At 38.0% G+C, this 16,699-nt stretch overlaps 1 protein-coding gene across 1 annotated transcript in view; it reads right to left on the reverse strand.

Moving 5' to 3' along the window:
- LOC107665183 (receptor-type tyrosine-protein phosphatase U-like) overlaps positions 1-16,699 on the reverse strand; it is a 299,759-nt gene that overhangs the window by 257 nt on the left and 282,803 nt on the right. Inside the window, exons 29-36 of the mRNA XM_016455965.1 lie at positions 15,935-16,070; positions 13,001-13,150; positions 8,762-9,076; positions 5,785-5,910; positions 4,959-5,012; positions 2,747-2,904; positions 2,022-2,157; positions 1-1,039 (exon numbers count right to left, since the gene is read on the reverse strand). The exon at positions 1-1,039 is cut by the window's left edge and continues 257 nt beyond it. Coding sequence (XP_016311451.1) covers positions 977-1,039; positions 2,022-2,157; positions 2,747-2,904; positions 4,959-5,012; positions 5,785-5,910; positions 8,762-9,076; positions 13,001-13,150; positions 15,935-16,070 — 1,138 coding nt within the window. The 3' untranslated portion in view covers positions 1-976. The remainder of the gene's footprint in view (positions 1,040-2,021; positions 2,158-2,746; positions 2,905-4,958; positions 5,013-5,784; positions 5,911-8,761; positions 9,077-13,000; positions 13,151-15,934; positions 16,071-16,699) is intronic.

The following is a 16,699-nucleotide window of genomic DNA, read 5'->3' on the forward strand; positions in this document are numbered from 1 at the left end:
ACACACACACACACACACACACACACACACGAGTTGGCACATTAAAGACAACATCTAGAAACATTTTGTTTGTTTCGCAAAATAGATATTATATATACACAAAAAAACAAGAAATAAACCCAGAAACCATCTTTGCATCTCTCACCAGTCAAAACACTGAGACTTTAGAGTGTCACTTTAAGATTTAAAGGTGAAGTGTGTGATTTTTGCACCACTAGCATCACCAAACATTTGCAAGAAAATTTCACCGTTTTTAAAAAACAGTCCTAAACACGACCCCATTTCTCACTGGTCAGCCAAAAAGACAGTCCCGCCCCAAACTCACGCCATTGGTCGATTCGCTGCTGCTCAAACAGAGCAATGTTTTGATAGCGCCACAGTGTTACACTTGTAATGAGAAGCTGGGATAGGAGATTAATGTCAATTATACACATCACCTTTAATAATTCAATGAAAAGAAAACCTCCATCCGCCATCACATCCGTAAATTCAAGGTATGCTTTCCGGTAAAATCAGGTGCATCAGTACAGTAGATCACCCCATGTACAGAGTTTAACAATACACGTAATGTACAAACACAATATCACACATGTCGTCGCATGGTTTCATTCAAATTCAGCATGTTTTCCTCCTGCTTGGTACGTAAGGCAGAGAGCCAGTCACGTGATCAGAGACGCATGTCATAATCTCAAAGCTGCTGAAATCTCATCGACTCGCTCATGGGTTTGGCAGGAATATCTGGCACAGAAGGTCGTGGAGGAGAAAACGTCAAAGCAGAAAGTGCACAGAGGACAATAGAGGTTGAAGGTTAAAGAGATGTGCCGAGTCTTGCATTCCCACTCTTGATGTAGATGTGCATTCTCACTGGAGGACAGAAGGCTCATTCAGGTGGGCTGGATCGGCCCAAGCGAAAGGAGACAGAGGAGGCGAGGTGAAGAGGTTGAAGCCGGTGTCGATCGGGTCTGGAGCTCTCGTGTTATCTGACCTCCAGGCAGTCCAGATACTCCAGAGCCAGCTCGTAACAGAACCTGTACTGCTCCTGCCAACAACAGCGAGGCCACGTCAGTTTCTCTGGCAACATTCACACTGTATCAACTTTATAACTCTACTAGATTTTTATATTTGAAGAATATATATACGGGAATATAAATGTAGAAATGTACACAGAAAAAAAAAATCGTATTTACTAAAAATTTCTAGTAAATTTCGCAAATACATACAAAATAAATGGCAAGCAACACAATTAATTAAATGTGAAACTTTGAAACAGAACGACTGAAATATATATTTACATGACAGACTTTAATGTTCATTAATATTTAAGATTTGAAAGTTTATGCATGCTTAACACTCAACTTAATGCCCCCTTAAAAGGCTCTCAGAGCCTGCATAGACAGCAACGCAACTGTAATGTTCCCAGGTCCAGAAACGTAGTAAGGACATCGGTAAAACAATCCATGTGACATCAGTGGTGCAACTTCAATTTTGCGAAGCTACGAGAATACTTTTTATGCGGAAAGAAAACAAAAACAACATAATTTATTCAACAATTCTTCTCTCCAGAGTTACGTCTTCCGCCATTTTGGAGAGTTCCCTAATTACGTAATCGACGTAATCAGCGTTGTTTACGTTCGGGGGGGAAAGCGCGCGCATGAACGTAATCTGCGTAACCAGCATTGTTTACGCTTGGGGGAAAGCGTGCGTATGCGTTGTGATAGCGGAAGACGTAACTCTGGGGAGAAGAATTGTTGAATAAAGTCGTTATTTTTGTATATCAAAATAATATTGTTTATATTACGGTATATCACTTTGTGTTCCGAAGATGAACGAAGGTCTTACGAGTTTGGAACGACATGAGGGTGAGTAATTAATGACAGAATTTTCATTTTGGGGTGAACTAACCCTTTAAGACATGGCTACAGCCTTCAATAGCAATAGTGTAGGCTAGTAGTGCCTAAGGTTAGCAATAGTGCCTAACCTAACACAACTAATTAGATATTAACAAAAGTAAGCACACTAACCATAGACTCCACCATGTTGGGCTTGGAGTTGCGGAGAGTCTTGACTGCGTAGAACACATCCACCATGTTGTGATGGTGCACCATCTCCATTATCATGGTGCAAGCGCAGAAAGTGCCACTGCGTCCGCCGCCATTCCTTAAAGACACCAATATGTCGTTTCATTAGCATCTTCAAGAAAAGCAGCGGCTTGTAACACACGAAGGAGAGCGGGATCTGAGCAGCACACTTTCAGAGCTTGTGTGGATTATTGTATTAGAGATATCTGGAGGGGATAGCTGTGAAAGAGACATATTTGTGCCACTACAGAAATCTGCAATACTTCTGAGCATGAAGGAATGGAAAGTACCAGTGCGCTCTGGGGAAAAAGTCATGCAATAAAAATGTCACATCCTACTGAGCTAAGATCATTTCCCTTCGGCTACTGATAGAGGAAGGGCACCCCAGCGCAGATGCTTTGAACACACGTCTGTGCTGCGCTCTCATTAATAGTGGATAGACGTATTAAACTACAGGCAAGTGCAGGTGGCAGGGACGAATCCTGAGGCCAGAGCGCTAAGAAGTCTAATACTGAGGAAAATGAAGACATGAAAATGCGGCCAGAGCTTTAAGCAGATTTTCACTGTTGGGTGGCCAGGAGCAAAAGAGACCTGGGTTGTATAATCAACACAATGAAATATAATTGCTCTCCAATTAGCATTTGGGAGCAGAGCCGTGTGAAACTTACAGGCAGTGCACTACAGTGCGACCGTCGCCGCACTCCCTCTGCCACTTCTGCACTTGTGCCAGAAGGTTGAGAAAGGCCTTCTTAGAGTCTGGGATTTCACGATAAGCCGACCAGCGCAGGAACTGGAAATGTCGCACTACCAGATGACCTTCCTGCAACTAAACAATAAAGACAGAGAGAACAAGAGCAGAGGAAAGAGAAAATATTAATAAGAATAAAAGAGGAGTACAACAGCGGGTCAAAGCATTTTGCTGGTGTTTTCTACAGACAGGGGGCGCTTTGGTAACCTATTACTTTTACACAAAAAAAAAAAAGTATATTTAATAAATTATTGCACTTAAAAGTTGTTTTAACTATTAACTATTTGAAATGACAAAAATATGTTAAGCAAATAAGTTCATTTTAACCCTTCATAACCCTTCAAGTTCATTTTAATTGACCTCCTGAAATGAATAAACAACATTATCCGAACAACACTATCTCACTGAAAAAAACAACAACAAAAAAACACATTTACCTAGTTTTTCAAAACTCCAAAAAAATGTACCTATACATATAATGTATCCCTATTTCCAGATTAAATAAACACTAGAGGCAGTAAAGCACCAGCCTTACCTTTGTACACAAATTATAATTATGGGGTGGATTAGTGATTAATTAAAACTTATTTTCGCACAGTTGCTTGCACAATATGACCTCAAAACACTTTTACCATAGTGCATGATTTGTAAACTAATATGGGTCCCACGGTTGCAAATTTATTTTACAGTATGTGCACTTATGTGAACTTACAGTGCACTTACCTAAGAAAGTACTGGGTTATTACAAGGTAAATGCATGTGTTAAGGTTTTTATGTACTTGCTTAAAAATGTTGTTTGGGCAATGTAATTATTGTGTTCATATTGAATTGCAAAATACATTTGCTGCTTTTGAGGTGGGATACGGATAAGGGACAGGTTTGGTGGTATGGGTAGGTTTAAGGGTGGGTTAAAGTGTAATTATAGATGTAAATACAAAAATGAATAACAGATGTAATTACAGGAAGGTGTTTTTAAACTTAAAGGGGTCATATGATGCGATTTCAATTTTTCCTTTCTTTTTGGAGGGTTACAAGCTCTTGGTGCATGAAGAAGATCTTTAAAGTTGCAAAGACTAAAGTCTTAACTTATAAAAGTTAAGAGTCAACCACGCCTACTTGTAACGGCTTGTTCTAACACGCCCCCACATATCTACGTCACGATGTGGGTTTCGCTCCGGCCGGACACGGCATCACTGTATGGTGAGGGGCGTAACATTTCCATCACACGCTTGAGGTATTCGACCAATCACAACACACTGGATAGCTGGCCAATCAGAGCACACCTCGCTTTTCAGACCGATGAGCTTTGTAAAAATCGACGTGTTTCAGAAAGGCGGGGCATAGAGGAGAAACAATAATGTACAGTATGTGGAAAATAATGTGTTTTTTGAACCTTAAACCACATAAACACATTTCATTACACCAAATACACAAAATAATGTTTTTTAGCAACATCATATGACCCCTTTAAGTACAATGTACACATTAAGTGCATAGTATCAAATGATTAATTTAAATGTAAGTACTTAGCAGTTAAAGTGGGTCCCTGTGTTTTGATGTGTGCACACAACCAACTCCATATGTATGGCTTTACTAACATAGTAAACTTGCTTGGTAGCCCACCCGGTAGAGCACTGCAATTGGGTACAAATCACGATAAAAGAGCTTGAGGACTTAGGTCAGGTTTAGTGTAGGTAGTATGTGGTGCTTTTAGCACCACTCAAAGCACACTTCATTTTGAATTTTTTTTTATTCACTTTCATCAGCTTTACGTAAAAGAGAACACACTTTTAGCCCCATTTTACTTTGATTGCAATATAATTTCATAGAAATGTCACCATGTGCACATTGTTTTAAAAAATGTGCCTCGGTTGAAACTGAAGCTTAAGCACCTCCTTTCACTCATTTTTTCAGGAACTGTTTTGCATCATGGAATATCTACTGTACGTCAAACACTCATTTCAAAACAGCACACGGCATTCAGCTGGATCCTCTGAGCATTAATTAGCATCTACATTACTCTGTAACAAATCATAAAAGCATTGTTCTGTCTTGGGGCTGTCTATTTTTCTTTATCCAGGGATGGCGCCATTTAGCAACATGATCTATCAATAACACTCTATGCCTTGTACCTTTTTGGGGACGCGAGACTCATCGTTCCAACACGGGTGGTTCTCTCTGGGGTCCTGTGAAGAGGCAGTATGGGACATTTTCTGACAATGACATGGACTGTTTGTCTGGCTTGCAGAGTCTCAAAGAGACAGAGGGGACGTGGGGACTGACAGGGGCTAGCCAAACTGACACAGGCATGGATGGGAACGCGGCTAAAGGTTGACAGCCTGGCTGACAGGAGTGCTAAAGGGGGCTAGCAATGAGAGGTGCAACACTTGGGACAAGATTTCAAAGAGACAGGATGTTGACAATCAAGCCATCAGAGAGGACTAAGGTCAGCTAGAGGTGTGAGAAAGTGGCTTTTTATTCAGACAAGTCAATATCAGAAGCACAGACCACACTGAGAGAGACTGACACAATACGAACAACTTTATCTCTCTCACACACGCACATAAAGTGAGAAATAAACAGCTCTAATTCCAGCAGCACAGTGCCACCAGCTCTAGTTTGTGAAATGGAGACTTTTAATGACTGACCACACTTTTATGCCTTTGCTTTAATTTAATCGGTATTGAATTCATTTTCTAAAAGTCTCTGAAAAGATCATTTAGCCATTAGCCTCAGTTAATTAACATTTCCGGAGTGGCCCTGAACTCAGACAATCTCCAATCTTTTAAAAAAAGATGGACGTTAGAAGACGGGTCATTCGTCTAATGAGGTCTGATTTTAATGAGGTACTGTAATAAATGTCAGTGCTAACACTGGGAGAGAACGGCTCGTGATTGGAAGGCACATACAGGGGATAACATATATCTGAAGATGACTTCTTTGGCGCTATAGACTCACCCGTGTGATGTTGGTCACCCTGAATAGGCGAGTGACGACGTTGTCATCGGTAGATCTGGAGAGCAGCTCCACTGTCATGGGTCCAAACTGCTGCATGCCTGTTTCAGGCCAGTACTGCAGACAGGGCTGAGAGAGAGAAGAATAAATCACACATGTAAATTGCTATTTTAATACACTCCTGTACACATGATAGATCAAATGTGTTGTTTAACAACGGGGCAGTGACCAACTATTGACATAACTGTGACCAAAAATGATGTACACAATGATTTTCAAAAATCTAGTTTGAAGTGCCAATTTTTATTTTATTTTATTTTATTATTGAATTCATGTTAGTTTTAATTTGGCTTACAAACAAATACACAAATAAAAGCACTTTTTTTTCCATTTTTAAATTACTGGTAAATAATATAATGATATTTAAAACATACCTATTTGCTTTTTTATATTAACATTTAATTTTTAGTATTACATTTTTAATTTTAAATATATCATATTTCACAACGTGATTTAATCTCATTGTGTCAGAAAAAAAAAAAAGATCAAAAATCCCAGTTTTGTACTCTTTATGATATAACTTCTTTTATGGCTTTTTTATGTATGTATTTATATATGTATGTATATGTATGTATGTATTTATTTATTTGGGTCAGATGACAGACACAACGGCACCCTGCATGCCTGTAACACTTTACAATAAGATCCCAGTTTAATGCATTTAATCTGCATTAATCTAATGTAGTTAATGCATTAACTAACAATAATTTACAATCAGCAATGCATTTTTACAGTATTTAGAACAAAGATAGTATCTTTCATTGTTTATGTCAACTACTGAAGTTAATGTTAACTAATGGAACTCTATTGTAAAGTATACATTTGTACCTATTAGCCTAATAACACTTTAAAACAAAACAGCTTTTATTTACGTCTGTGTCATTCATTCATTCATTCATCCATTCATTCATTCATTCTCCCTCATTATGATCTTGGAAATACCACCCTTACGTTTTTTTTTTTTTTCACCTAACATTATGACCCACATCATCATAGAAGATACATATTAAAGTCAATGTCTGGGGGGGAAAAAAAACATAAAAACTAAATTAACAGATAGCAGACAGAGAAAATTGGCATCTTGCGATTAGGCGAAGGGTGAAGATAGACAGTGTAAGGATAATGGAGTCAAGGAAATGCCAGAGATAGGACAACCAGCACTGAAAATCCAATTGCGGCCCACCAAGATAAATAATCCTTGCTCATTTCTCCATATCGCCTGCATTGTCTAGTCCAATCTTCCACCAGATTACCATTTGCTCAATGTGTCAATTAATTTTCGCTCACGCCAGTTGCAAACAGCTTCAGCCATGCATTTCCAATGAGAGATACAGAGATGTTGATATAGATGAGATAGAAATTGATAAATCCTTGTCACAGTGATGCACATTAATAGTGACACTGTGCCAAAGAAGATAAATATTCATCCGAACACACTCAGACAGATCAGAAATGGGTGACTAGCAGAAGGAGCACAGAGAGATATTTCTAGAAAGTTAGATGACTAACGGAGTGTGATAATGTCTGGAAAAACATTCGCACACATCAGATGGAAGACAGGAAACTGAAATAACTATAAAATAATCTTGTGCAGATCACCTCACTCAAAGCACACACACACACACACACACACACACACACACACACACACAAACACACGCAGGTATTATCAGGTGAGGCTTAAAGATGATACCCTCTAATTTTGCATTCAGTGGAATAATGTGCACCAGAGATGCTTTATCATGGAGAACGGGTCACAGTGCTTGCCTGCAGGGGGGAGCGAAAATCACAGGTAGGTTGGTATCTCGGTGAGTTTGTCCTTTCCATTGCCAATGTAGACAAGACAAACACATTATCAATGTGGGGAGTCTCAAATGAAAGGCACATTGTGTGTTCGCTGCTCACCCAGAGTGAGAATTATGGGCTCCGAGGGGGGGTGTTGTCTGACCTACCAAAAAATAGCTTGAAAACCCTTAAAGACTTCAAAACAAACGGGTGAAGGGGGTCTTAAAATATGCAAGGTTATTTTCGTCTCTGGCTCACACTGACTTGTCTTTTCTCACATGTGGAACAAAAGTAAAAACATTACAAATCACACTGAATCTAACATTTTTTAATTGTAATCTGGACAACTTTCATATTTGGAAACAAATTTCGCAATGTAACCTAGCTCATGCCATTTTTTAATGTCAATTTAACTTGACATTTGTTATAACTGCATGTTTTATTTACTCTATTATGCTGGCTGCAAAAACATTTATATACACATATATTAGGGATGTGCATCTCCATTACTCTCGCAGCGGCATTTTGGATTAATTGCAATACGATTCACCCCTATTATGATGCAGTGCAATCTGATTTCGATTCGATTCAACACAATGTGATTCAATGCAATATGATGCAATTTTCATTACTAAGTGGTTAGCTTATTTTAATGGTGTTCTGGATCATGTCGAATGATTATATGTTTGTTCGGCTCATTTGACTGCAGATTTCATGTAAATGAGGCACAGTAATCAAACAATTGCAGATGTGTGAGACAAACCTCCACAGTTTGCTCCCCGTTTTGGTTCAAACAAAAATGCAGGTATTCATGGTAATACATGGAATGTGGTGTTCTGGATCGTGTCGGAGGATTATATGTTTGTTTGGATCATTTGACTGCAGATTTAATGTAAATGAGGCACAGTCTATCAGCCATCTTTATTATATATATACTGTATATATATATAGGTATGAGACAAACCTCCACAGTTGGCTCCCAATTTTAGTTTGAACAAATATGCAGGTTTTCATGGAAATCAAAGTTCAGTAAAGGGTACAATCTAGACCTGAACAGTTTTATGAATGAGTGCCATTGTGTGAATCTCATAGTGAGTACTGTAAACATTGTGGGTTGTTAACCTGGCTCTCTTACCCAGGCTGAGTTGGACTGGTTGAGCTGGTTGAGCATGACGATGGAGGTACAGCCGTAGTCAAACACCAGTCTCCAGAAGTCTGCGGTGGTGGTGGGCAGGGGGTGAGGGGTCACCACGAACGCAGCCGGCTGCAGGAAGCTGTCCATCAGTGCGGCGTTTATGTAGTTGTTGCCGTCGCCTTCGGTGGAGACGAGGAACGCCAGCGCGCGGTCGGGCGGCAGCACATCCATGCTCCGGTTCTTCTCACGGTTACGGGGCAGCAGAGACATGCTGCACTCCTCCACATCCAGGTGAGGAGTCACAGAGTTCAGAGTCTGAAGAGACAGAAGGCAGACAGAGAAAAGACTCCTGATTTAAACTCCTAAACTCCTAATTTGCTGCTTATTAACAGTTAGTAAGGTAGTTGTAAAGCGTATAAAGTTGTAAAGGCTGTAAAGCTGCTTTGACACAATCAGTATTGTATAAAGCGCTATATAAGGACAAAAAAAGTTGTTAGTTTTGGTATAGGGTTGATTAAGGGACCTAAAATATGGTCATGCAAAATAAGGTATTAATATGTGCTTTATAAGTACTAATAATCAGCCAATATGCTAGTAATATGCATGTTAATAAGCAACTATAGTTAATAGTGAGAAATTTATTATTTTGATTATCGTATTACACTATTATTATTTTGTCTTGTGCACTGAATGCAAACATCTGTTGAGTGAAATAGCTTATTTAAGGCAGTACTAAATACTCTAAAAATAAACCTTTTTTAACTATTAAAGGGGTCATATGATGCGATTTCAAGTTTTCCTTTCTCTTTGGAGTGTTACAAGCTGATTGTGCATAGATAAGATCCCTGAAGTTGCAAAGACTAAAGTCTCAAATCCAAAGAGATATTCTTTATCAAAGTTAAGACTCTGCCACGCCCCCCTAAAACGGCTCGTTCTAACACGCCCCCACATATCTACCTCACTATGTAGGAATATTTGCATAATGCCGCCCAAATGTGCACGCAAAGAAAGAAGGCGTGGTTTCAGTAACCGCAGTGTTGAAGCAGCATGTCAGGGAGACGCTGTGTGTTTTAACCCCTTTAACATTTTTCAGATTCTGTAAGATGTATGTGAACTAACAACCTCAAGTGTAGACAGATGCAGAGAAAAGCTTTGGAAGCTGAAATGATTTTGTCTCAGGGAAATAATGTCTACAAAGCTTAATGGCTGAGAATAAATGCACACTGGTCACATATGAATACTTCTGCTATGAGCCTTGAGGTGAATGAATCAGACTGAGAATTATGCAGATTATTACATTGATGGGAAAAGTGCTTCAATCCCGATTGGTTCTGACAGCACAAGTGGGACATTACAATTATGATTATAAAGATTACACTGGCTGGATGACAGGGACAGGTACACAGTCTCAGAGCGGCAGGCATGAAGCCATTAATAGCTTAATGCTAAAAACACACGTGAGTGGAACTGTAAGGTGAGGGAACACCTCATTAAACCCTCTCTTAACGAATGAAAATAGTCACTACAGCTGGCTGACTTCATCACAGTTTGAGCTGTGAGTTAGTATGCAGCACTTAACCTGGATGAAACAAAATGACATGATTTGCATAAATTCCCAATGGAAATATATTAAAATTAATACAGTTCATACAAACCCAAGCCTCTATGATAGTCTGGTCTCTACATCAGTTTTATTTTTATTTTATTAAACATGTTATTTCATTTAGTTGCCAATGAAGCATTTGTGATTTTTGCTTATGTTTTCTTTATCTGATATTTAATCTTTATTACATTAAAACCTTTTTTAGTAGTTTTAGTTAAAAATAAGTTCTCTACACAACTCAAACCCCTTCTTCAGTGTAAGTCTGTGGCATTGTTTTGCTTGTTTTCTAAGTTAACTTGTTTTATTCAAGTCAAAATAGTATTTAACACTGAATGAACCTAAATACATTCATTTATACCAATAAAGCTCATTTGAATGGGTTAAATTAGGTAGTAACTGCAGATTACCACTTTTTACAGTGTTCTCTTTCGGCTTACAGTAAAAAGAAAGAACGAAAAAATTATTAAAATGCATGAGGTTTTAATCTCCGGCTTCAATCAGTGCTCCTAATCTTTTCAAAGACAACTCCAATCTCAGCTCATTTTTCACTTAAACGATTTTGCATATATTATGTTTGGTCTCCTAATATGGTCAGAAGTTTTCCAACACTATTTCTTGGGCGTTTGCTTGCTGGGATCACTTAGGAAAGTGTTTTAATTTGTCAGTGTGTCTCAGCAGTACCTCCCACTTGGACCAATCTCAGCACACAGTCTCTTCCTGGGTCTAAGCAATGGGATGCAGTCAATGTGCTTGAACATATGACATCCGCAGTGCATTAGCAGAGTCCACAGCATTAAATTGGGCTGTAATTAGACTGCAATCAGCAGTAATATTGCTGGATATTAACTTGCTAAGAAAGTAATAAGCAATAGGCATGATAATGGTTGTCTCAGCTCATGGGTCACAAAAAGGATACATCCTTATATTTACTAGAAATAAAAAAAATAAGAGTGAATTTTTAAAAATGTGATCAGTGACTCTATTCACAGTTTGAGAGTTCTGGGGTCAGTTTTGTGAGAATCTTATGAATAAAATGACCTTGGAACTCATAAACTCACCTAGTTGACTTCTCTAGTTGAAATGTAAAATAATAATGCGATTTATAAGAACTGATTTCTTTTTAAATATACTTTAAAATGCATTTTATTCCTGTGATGTTAAAGCTGAATTTTCAGCATCATTACTCCAGTCTTCAGTGTCACATGATCCATTCTAATATGCTGATTTGCTGCTCAAATATTAGTTTTATATCCGTTTTTGCGGTTTAATATTTTTGTGGAAACCATGATATATTTTTCAGGATTCTTTGATTCTTCTTTGAAGTTCAAAAGAACATCATTTATTTTAATTTATTTTATTTTTACCGTATTTTTTATTTTTTTACCAATTTAATGCATCCTTGCTGAATAAAAGTACTAATTTCTTACCCAAAATTTTGAATGGTTGTGTATTACAGTTTCCACAAAAATATGAAGAAGCACAACTGTTTTCAATATTGATAATAATCAGAAATATTTCTTGAGCAGCAAATCAGTATATTAGAATGATTTCTGAAGGATCATATGACACTGAAGATTGGAGTAATGATTAAGCTTTACATTTTAAAAGATATTCAAATAGAATGATAAGTAATGAATAAATAAGTGAATGAAAACATCCTGGAAAGTTTTAAATCTGAAAGTGCACTGTGTTTAAAGTTATTGTCCGAGTCGACTCGGAATCATTTAATAAACGAGTCGTTTTTAAAACAAATCCCAAGCCGTTTAATGTTGTTGTCAACATGAAACATTAGAATATTGCCTGCCCACATGTTGTGCGTGCAGACATGGGAAAACTTGAGAAGATGCTGTGCTCTGCACTACGAGGGTAAACCCTTTTTGTTTTTTTTTACTGCCAAAGGCTGTGAATAATCAATGGCTAAAGTTCATTTTTACAACAATACCACAGCAGTATAGCCCCAAACTTGTGTGTCCCCATCATTTCACTGAAGACTGCTACAGCAACAGTGTTTCCCACAGACTTACACTCTATGTGTGGCGGTATATATATATATATATGGTTCACATTTACAGCTCTGCGTGTTTGCTGCTTAAAACCATCAGTCGATTTTCGTGTTGGTCTGAATGAAAATGCAAATTCATTCTTTGCCACTAGGTGCCACTTTTGAAGCGGTAAAAATAGCTGTTTCCCCAGTAACAGCTGTACACAAAGTAGCACTGTGCTCACAAACGCTGCTTTATGAAATGGAAATAAAATCGACCAATCGGACCAATCATCGCAAATTGGCGTCACGCAAAGGAGGGGTTTGGAAAAATTAATCGTTGAGTGAATCGTTTGGGAGTCGTTGAGCAAGTAAGGTAAAAAATAAATGCATATTATAAGACAATGAAAGTATTTTTGACCTTGCAGCCATGTCAACCTGTTGTTGGGGAATCCCAAAACCAAAATATGAACCTTTCATAACCCATAATAGGGGCACTTTAACTAAAATGTAACTAAGCCTAAATGACTAAAAACATGACACCAATCTGATTAGCGACATCCTGGAATTCTGCTAACCACTTCAGACTCTATGGCCAACAAAGAAAGTGAGGAAAGTTATTTATGAGTCATTTGTCCTCAGTTCATTCACTCACCTGAAACTCTTCTCGCAGTTGAGAGGTGTTGGTCTGAGAATCTACACTCAGCATGTCCTTATAGGTGAGCGCAAACTCGCTGATGGGGATGGCGGTCTCTCCGCACAGACAGGCCTCTAGTATGGCATCATGGATGAATATATACTGCTCCTGAAAGAGAGATTGACATAGAAAGAGTCAGCTCAGGACGGAAAACTGCATCGGAGAAATGAGGCCATGTCACAACATGCACAATGCAGTGTCCAATTATTTGCTTTTATCTGGCTTTAATTAAAAACGATGTGACAAAATGTCAGAGAGATTAATCGAGGGGGCAAATATTAGCTTAATTTAGCAGTGTAGGAGGGAAATGTCAAAGTCAATCAAATCTATATTCCCACGTAAAGATGTAAAACACTCATCTACAAATGGCCAGAAGCAGAATTACTTTAGATTTAAGAAACTGTGGTATATGACAATAGTTATCACTAGAAATAATTACAGACATTTTCTGAAGAAAATGTGAGTCATGCTTGCCCATGCAAGCAAGCTGCCATGGTGCTATGCTTTTCTGGGTGGTTGCCAGAGTGTTGCACTGGGGTAGTTAAAGTATTTAGAGTGTATGTGGTTTTTAGGGTGTTTGGGTAGTTGCTTATAGACCTAAGTAATGCAGGCTCATCGGAAAAACGTGCCTGTGGCAACATTTCTGAAAATTATAATATGTTGCTTCTTGAACATTTTGTAACACTTTCAAAGTGAAATCTGGCAATGTTTTAATATGTTGATTGTTGCATGCATCGCAGCAGTTCGGAAATTAAATGTTCGGCAAGTGGTGCTATATGTTTAATGCTGTGTCGCATTTGAAAATAACATACCACTTACACTAAACCCCACCCTAAACCTACATGACATCATTAACAAAAAACAAACATTATATAAACATGCATATGCCAAATGAACCATGACATTTTAGCTTCCTTCAACAAGTTTTTGCTCTCGCAATAAAATAACTCAATGCTGTACCAGGTGCGCTACAGAGCAAGTGTACTTTATCAAAAACGTAATATATGGTTATGTGATGCAAATATCAAAATGTATTAGTTTGCAAATAATGCACTGCAGTATAAGTCTTTTAACATGTTTTACAGCCCACTAGTGTTCACTGAAACTGGGAACAGCAGTGAACTGTATGTACAGATAAATTTTTTGGAGTTTTGTAAACATGTAGGTAGAGGTACATTTTTATTTTATTTTATTTTATTTTTGCCTTTTTTGTCAGATCTTTTACAATTGTCAATCCAGTTTCTCATATTTCTCCAATCTATTTAATATCTCTCCTCAACTAGTCATGATTTGTGGTGTTGTTCAGGATGGATTGCATAATGAAGTCTAAGTTAATAAAGAAACATATATAACTTTAAATATGAGCAATAAATATAGTTATGTCATGACAACTCTCGGAGGGATTGGCATGGTAATGTACATGATAATGTTAATGTATTTGGTCTTGGCGGAATAGATCTGCTACGCTGCTGCTGCTGTGGCAGAGCAAGTACCGAGACTTGCTACTGCCAATACATCCACAACATGCTGCTGTGAGCATGTAAGAATACTGCTGCTGCAAATATAACATACATGAAATAACCCCCATATAGCATACATGAATTAACTCGTAGCAGACCTATACAGGTGGAGCTGGGGAAGGTGGAGGGTTTCAGAAGCAAGCTGCAACTGCTACGGCAAGAACTAGTCATATATTTGAATGTTGAGCAGCGAGCTCATTGGCTACCGATACAGGAGAGAACCAATCAGCTGTGCCATGTGATAATGATGTCATTAGGTCAGATTGAGTTAGACCTATCGGACTGCGCCATCTAGAGTTTCAAGCCAGAACTCTGTATTGATTGCCATATCAAACAAGCATCATAGAGACATGAGTGTCGCTAATAATCTTTAAAGTGTTTTCTTTGGATTCTGGTTTACTCTTTCACTCTATTAATATATCAGAAGGTTAAAGGTCAGGCATGAGCCGTCTGTTATATCTCTGTCAAGGGAGTACACTAGACCGACCTTCAGCTTGCCGTCTTCATTTCATATATACTGTAATCAGCAACCGTGTGTAACAACGAGGGCAGAGATTTCTTATGCATTATAAAGCAGTCTAGAGAGCTTGGCAATATGTGTTTCATGGCCTTGCTTTTGTCTTGAAAGCATTCTTGTGATATTAAGCGAACAGTGATTATACATTGAATTATGTTTTTTTCTTTGTTTTCCAGCCCCTTGAGGGTTGACTTGAATGGGAAAATATTCACAGCTACTTTTGTCCATCAGTTTATTAACATGCAGTTCACCAACTCATTCTCTGCAGACCAACTGCACGAATCACATAACTGAATGAATTTGAGGGAAAAGAATAAAACGAGAATATGAATTATTATAAAGTAACACATTTTTATACAAAACACACTTTTAATATTTCTAAATCTCGTTTACCAAACGTTGAGTTGTAGTCCATTGTTTTTAAATACTTGTTTCTGTAAAGAATACACAGAAGTTGAAAGCAAGGCAAAATAGAAAACTGAAAGTTGGCCTGAAATATATTATAAAATGTAGCATTCATCAAGAGATGTTAACATTACAAAGCAACAAGAATTACCATTTGCAAACCATTTTATTTTTGTATTTACAACTGAAACAGGATTTTCAGTGAGAACAAATGTGGGACTTGATTTCATCCATCAGGATTTGATGGATATTTTGGAATTCGGGAAACAGTGTTCAAATCATCCAAATGAACCAAACTCTGATGTCAAATGAACTGGATTAAGCACCAAAAGTGCTTGTGTGAAGGAAAAAAAAAAATAGATAAAATAGCCATCCTAGTTTCGTTGGATGACTACCTGATTAATGGATCCTTGTGACCCATCCTTTGTTTCTGATCATTAAGTTTCTTACCTCGGTCTGGATCATGTTGATACGTCGTGAGCAGAGCGTCTTCACACAGTTATAAATGTCCACCACACCCTCACACTCCGCCATATCCAACATCACGTCCAATACTATGTAACAGCCAGTGCGGCCAGCACCCATACTGCAGACAGACAAATAATGAGACAGCTGAAGAAACGATATCTCAGTGTACTGTTGAGCTACTTAAAATAAATAACAAATAACAACACATGGGCCTAGAATGAAATGAAATGAGAGCTAGTAAACAAAGACATTTTTTATGTGGAGATGGCACCGTTCTAATGCAGCTCTGGGTACACGCTAGTAAATGGGCTGTTTTAAGTAGAAGTACTTCACAAATTGAGTTCAGTCAATTCCTAAATATATGTGCAGGGTTGGATGAAACTACTACCACAGCTCTTTCAAGTAGAACATTCCAGGAGTGACTACAACAACCGGCTACTGCCACAATCAATTAACCCAGCTCCCAACCTGAGTCATCTTGAAGCTTGAGCTTCATTAGATGAGCCTGCGTACTGAATCTACATGCTATTCCATGGTACAGTGATATTAGCAGTTGGCAATAACATGTTACTTTGATATATTGAAATTAAGACCTGCCAACCAAACAAACGGGGGTAAAAATCAGTCATGGTGGGTAAAACATATCAACTCAAAGGCCAATTTGGTGGGTTATTATTAATAAATCATATTACAACCAGGAGCCTCCAACATTAGCAAAACAAAGTGTAATATATATATATATATATA

The sequence above is a fragment of the Sinocyclocheilus anshuiensis genome, unplaced genomic scaffold, assembly GCF_001515605.1.
Source record: "Sinocyclocheilus anshuiensis isolate Anshui unplaced genomic scaffold, SAMN03320099.WGS_v1.1 scaffold699, whole genome shotgun sequence".
Taxonomy (NCBI): Eukaryota; Metazoa; Chordata; class Actinopteri; order Cypriniformes; family Cyprinidae; genus Sinocyclocheilus; species Sinocyclocheilus anshuiensis.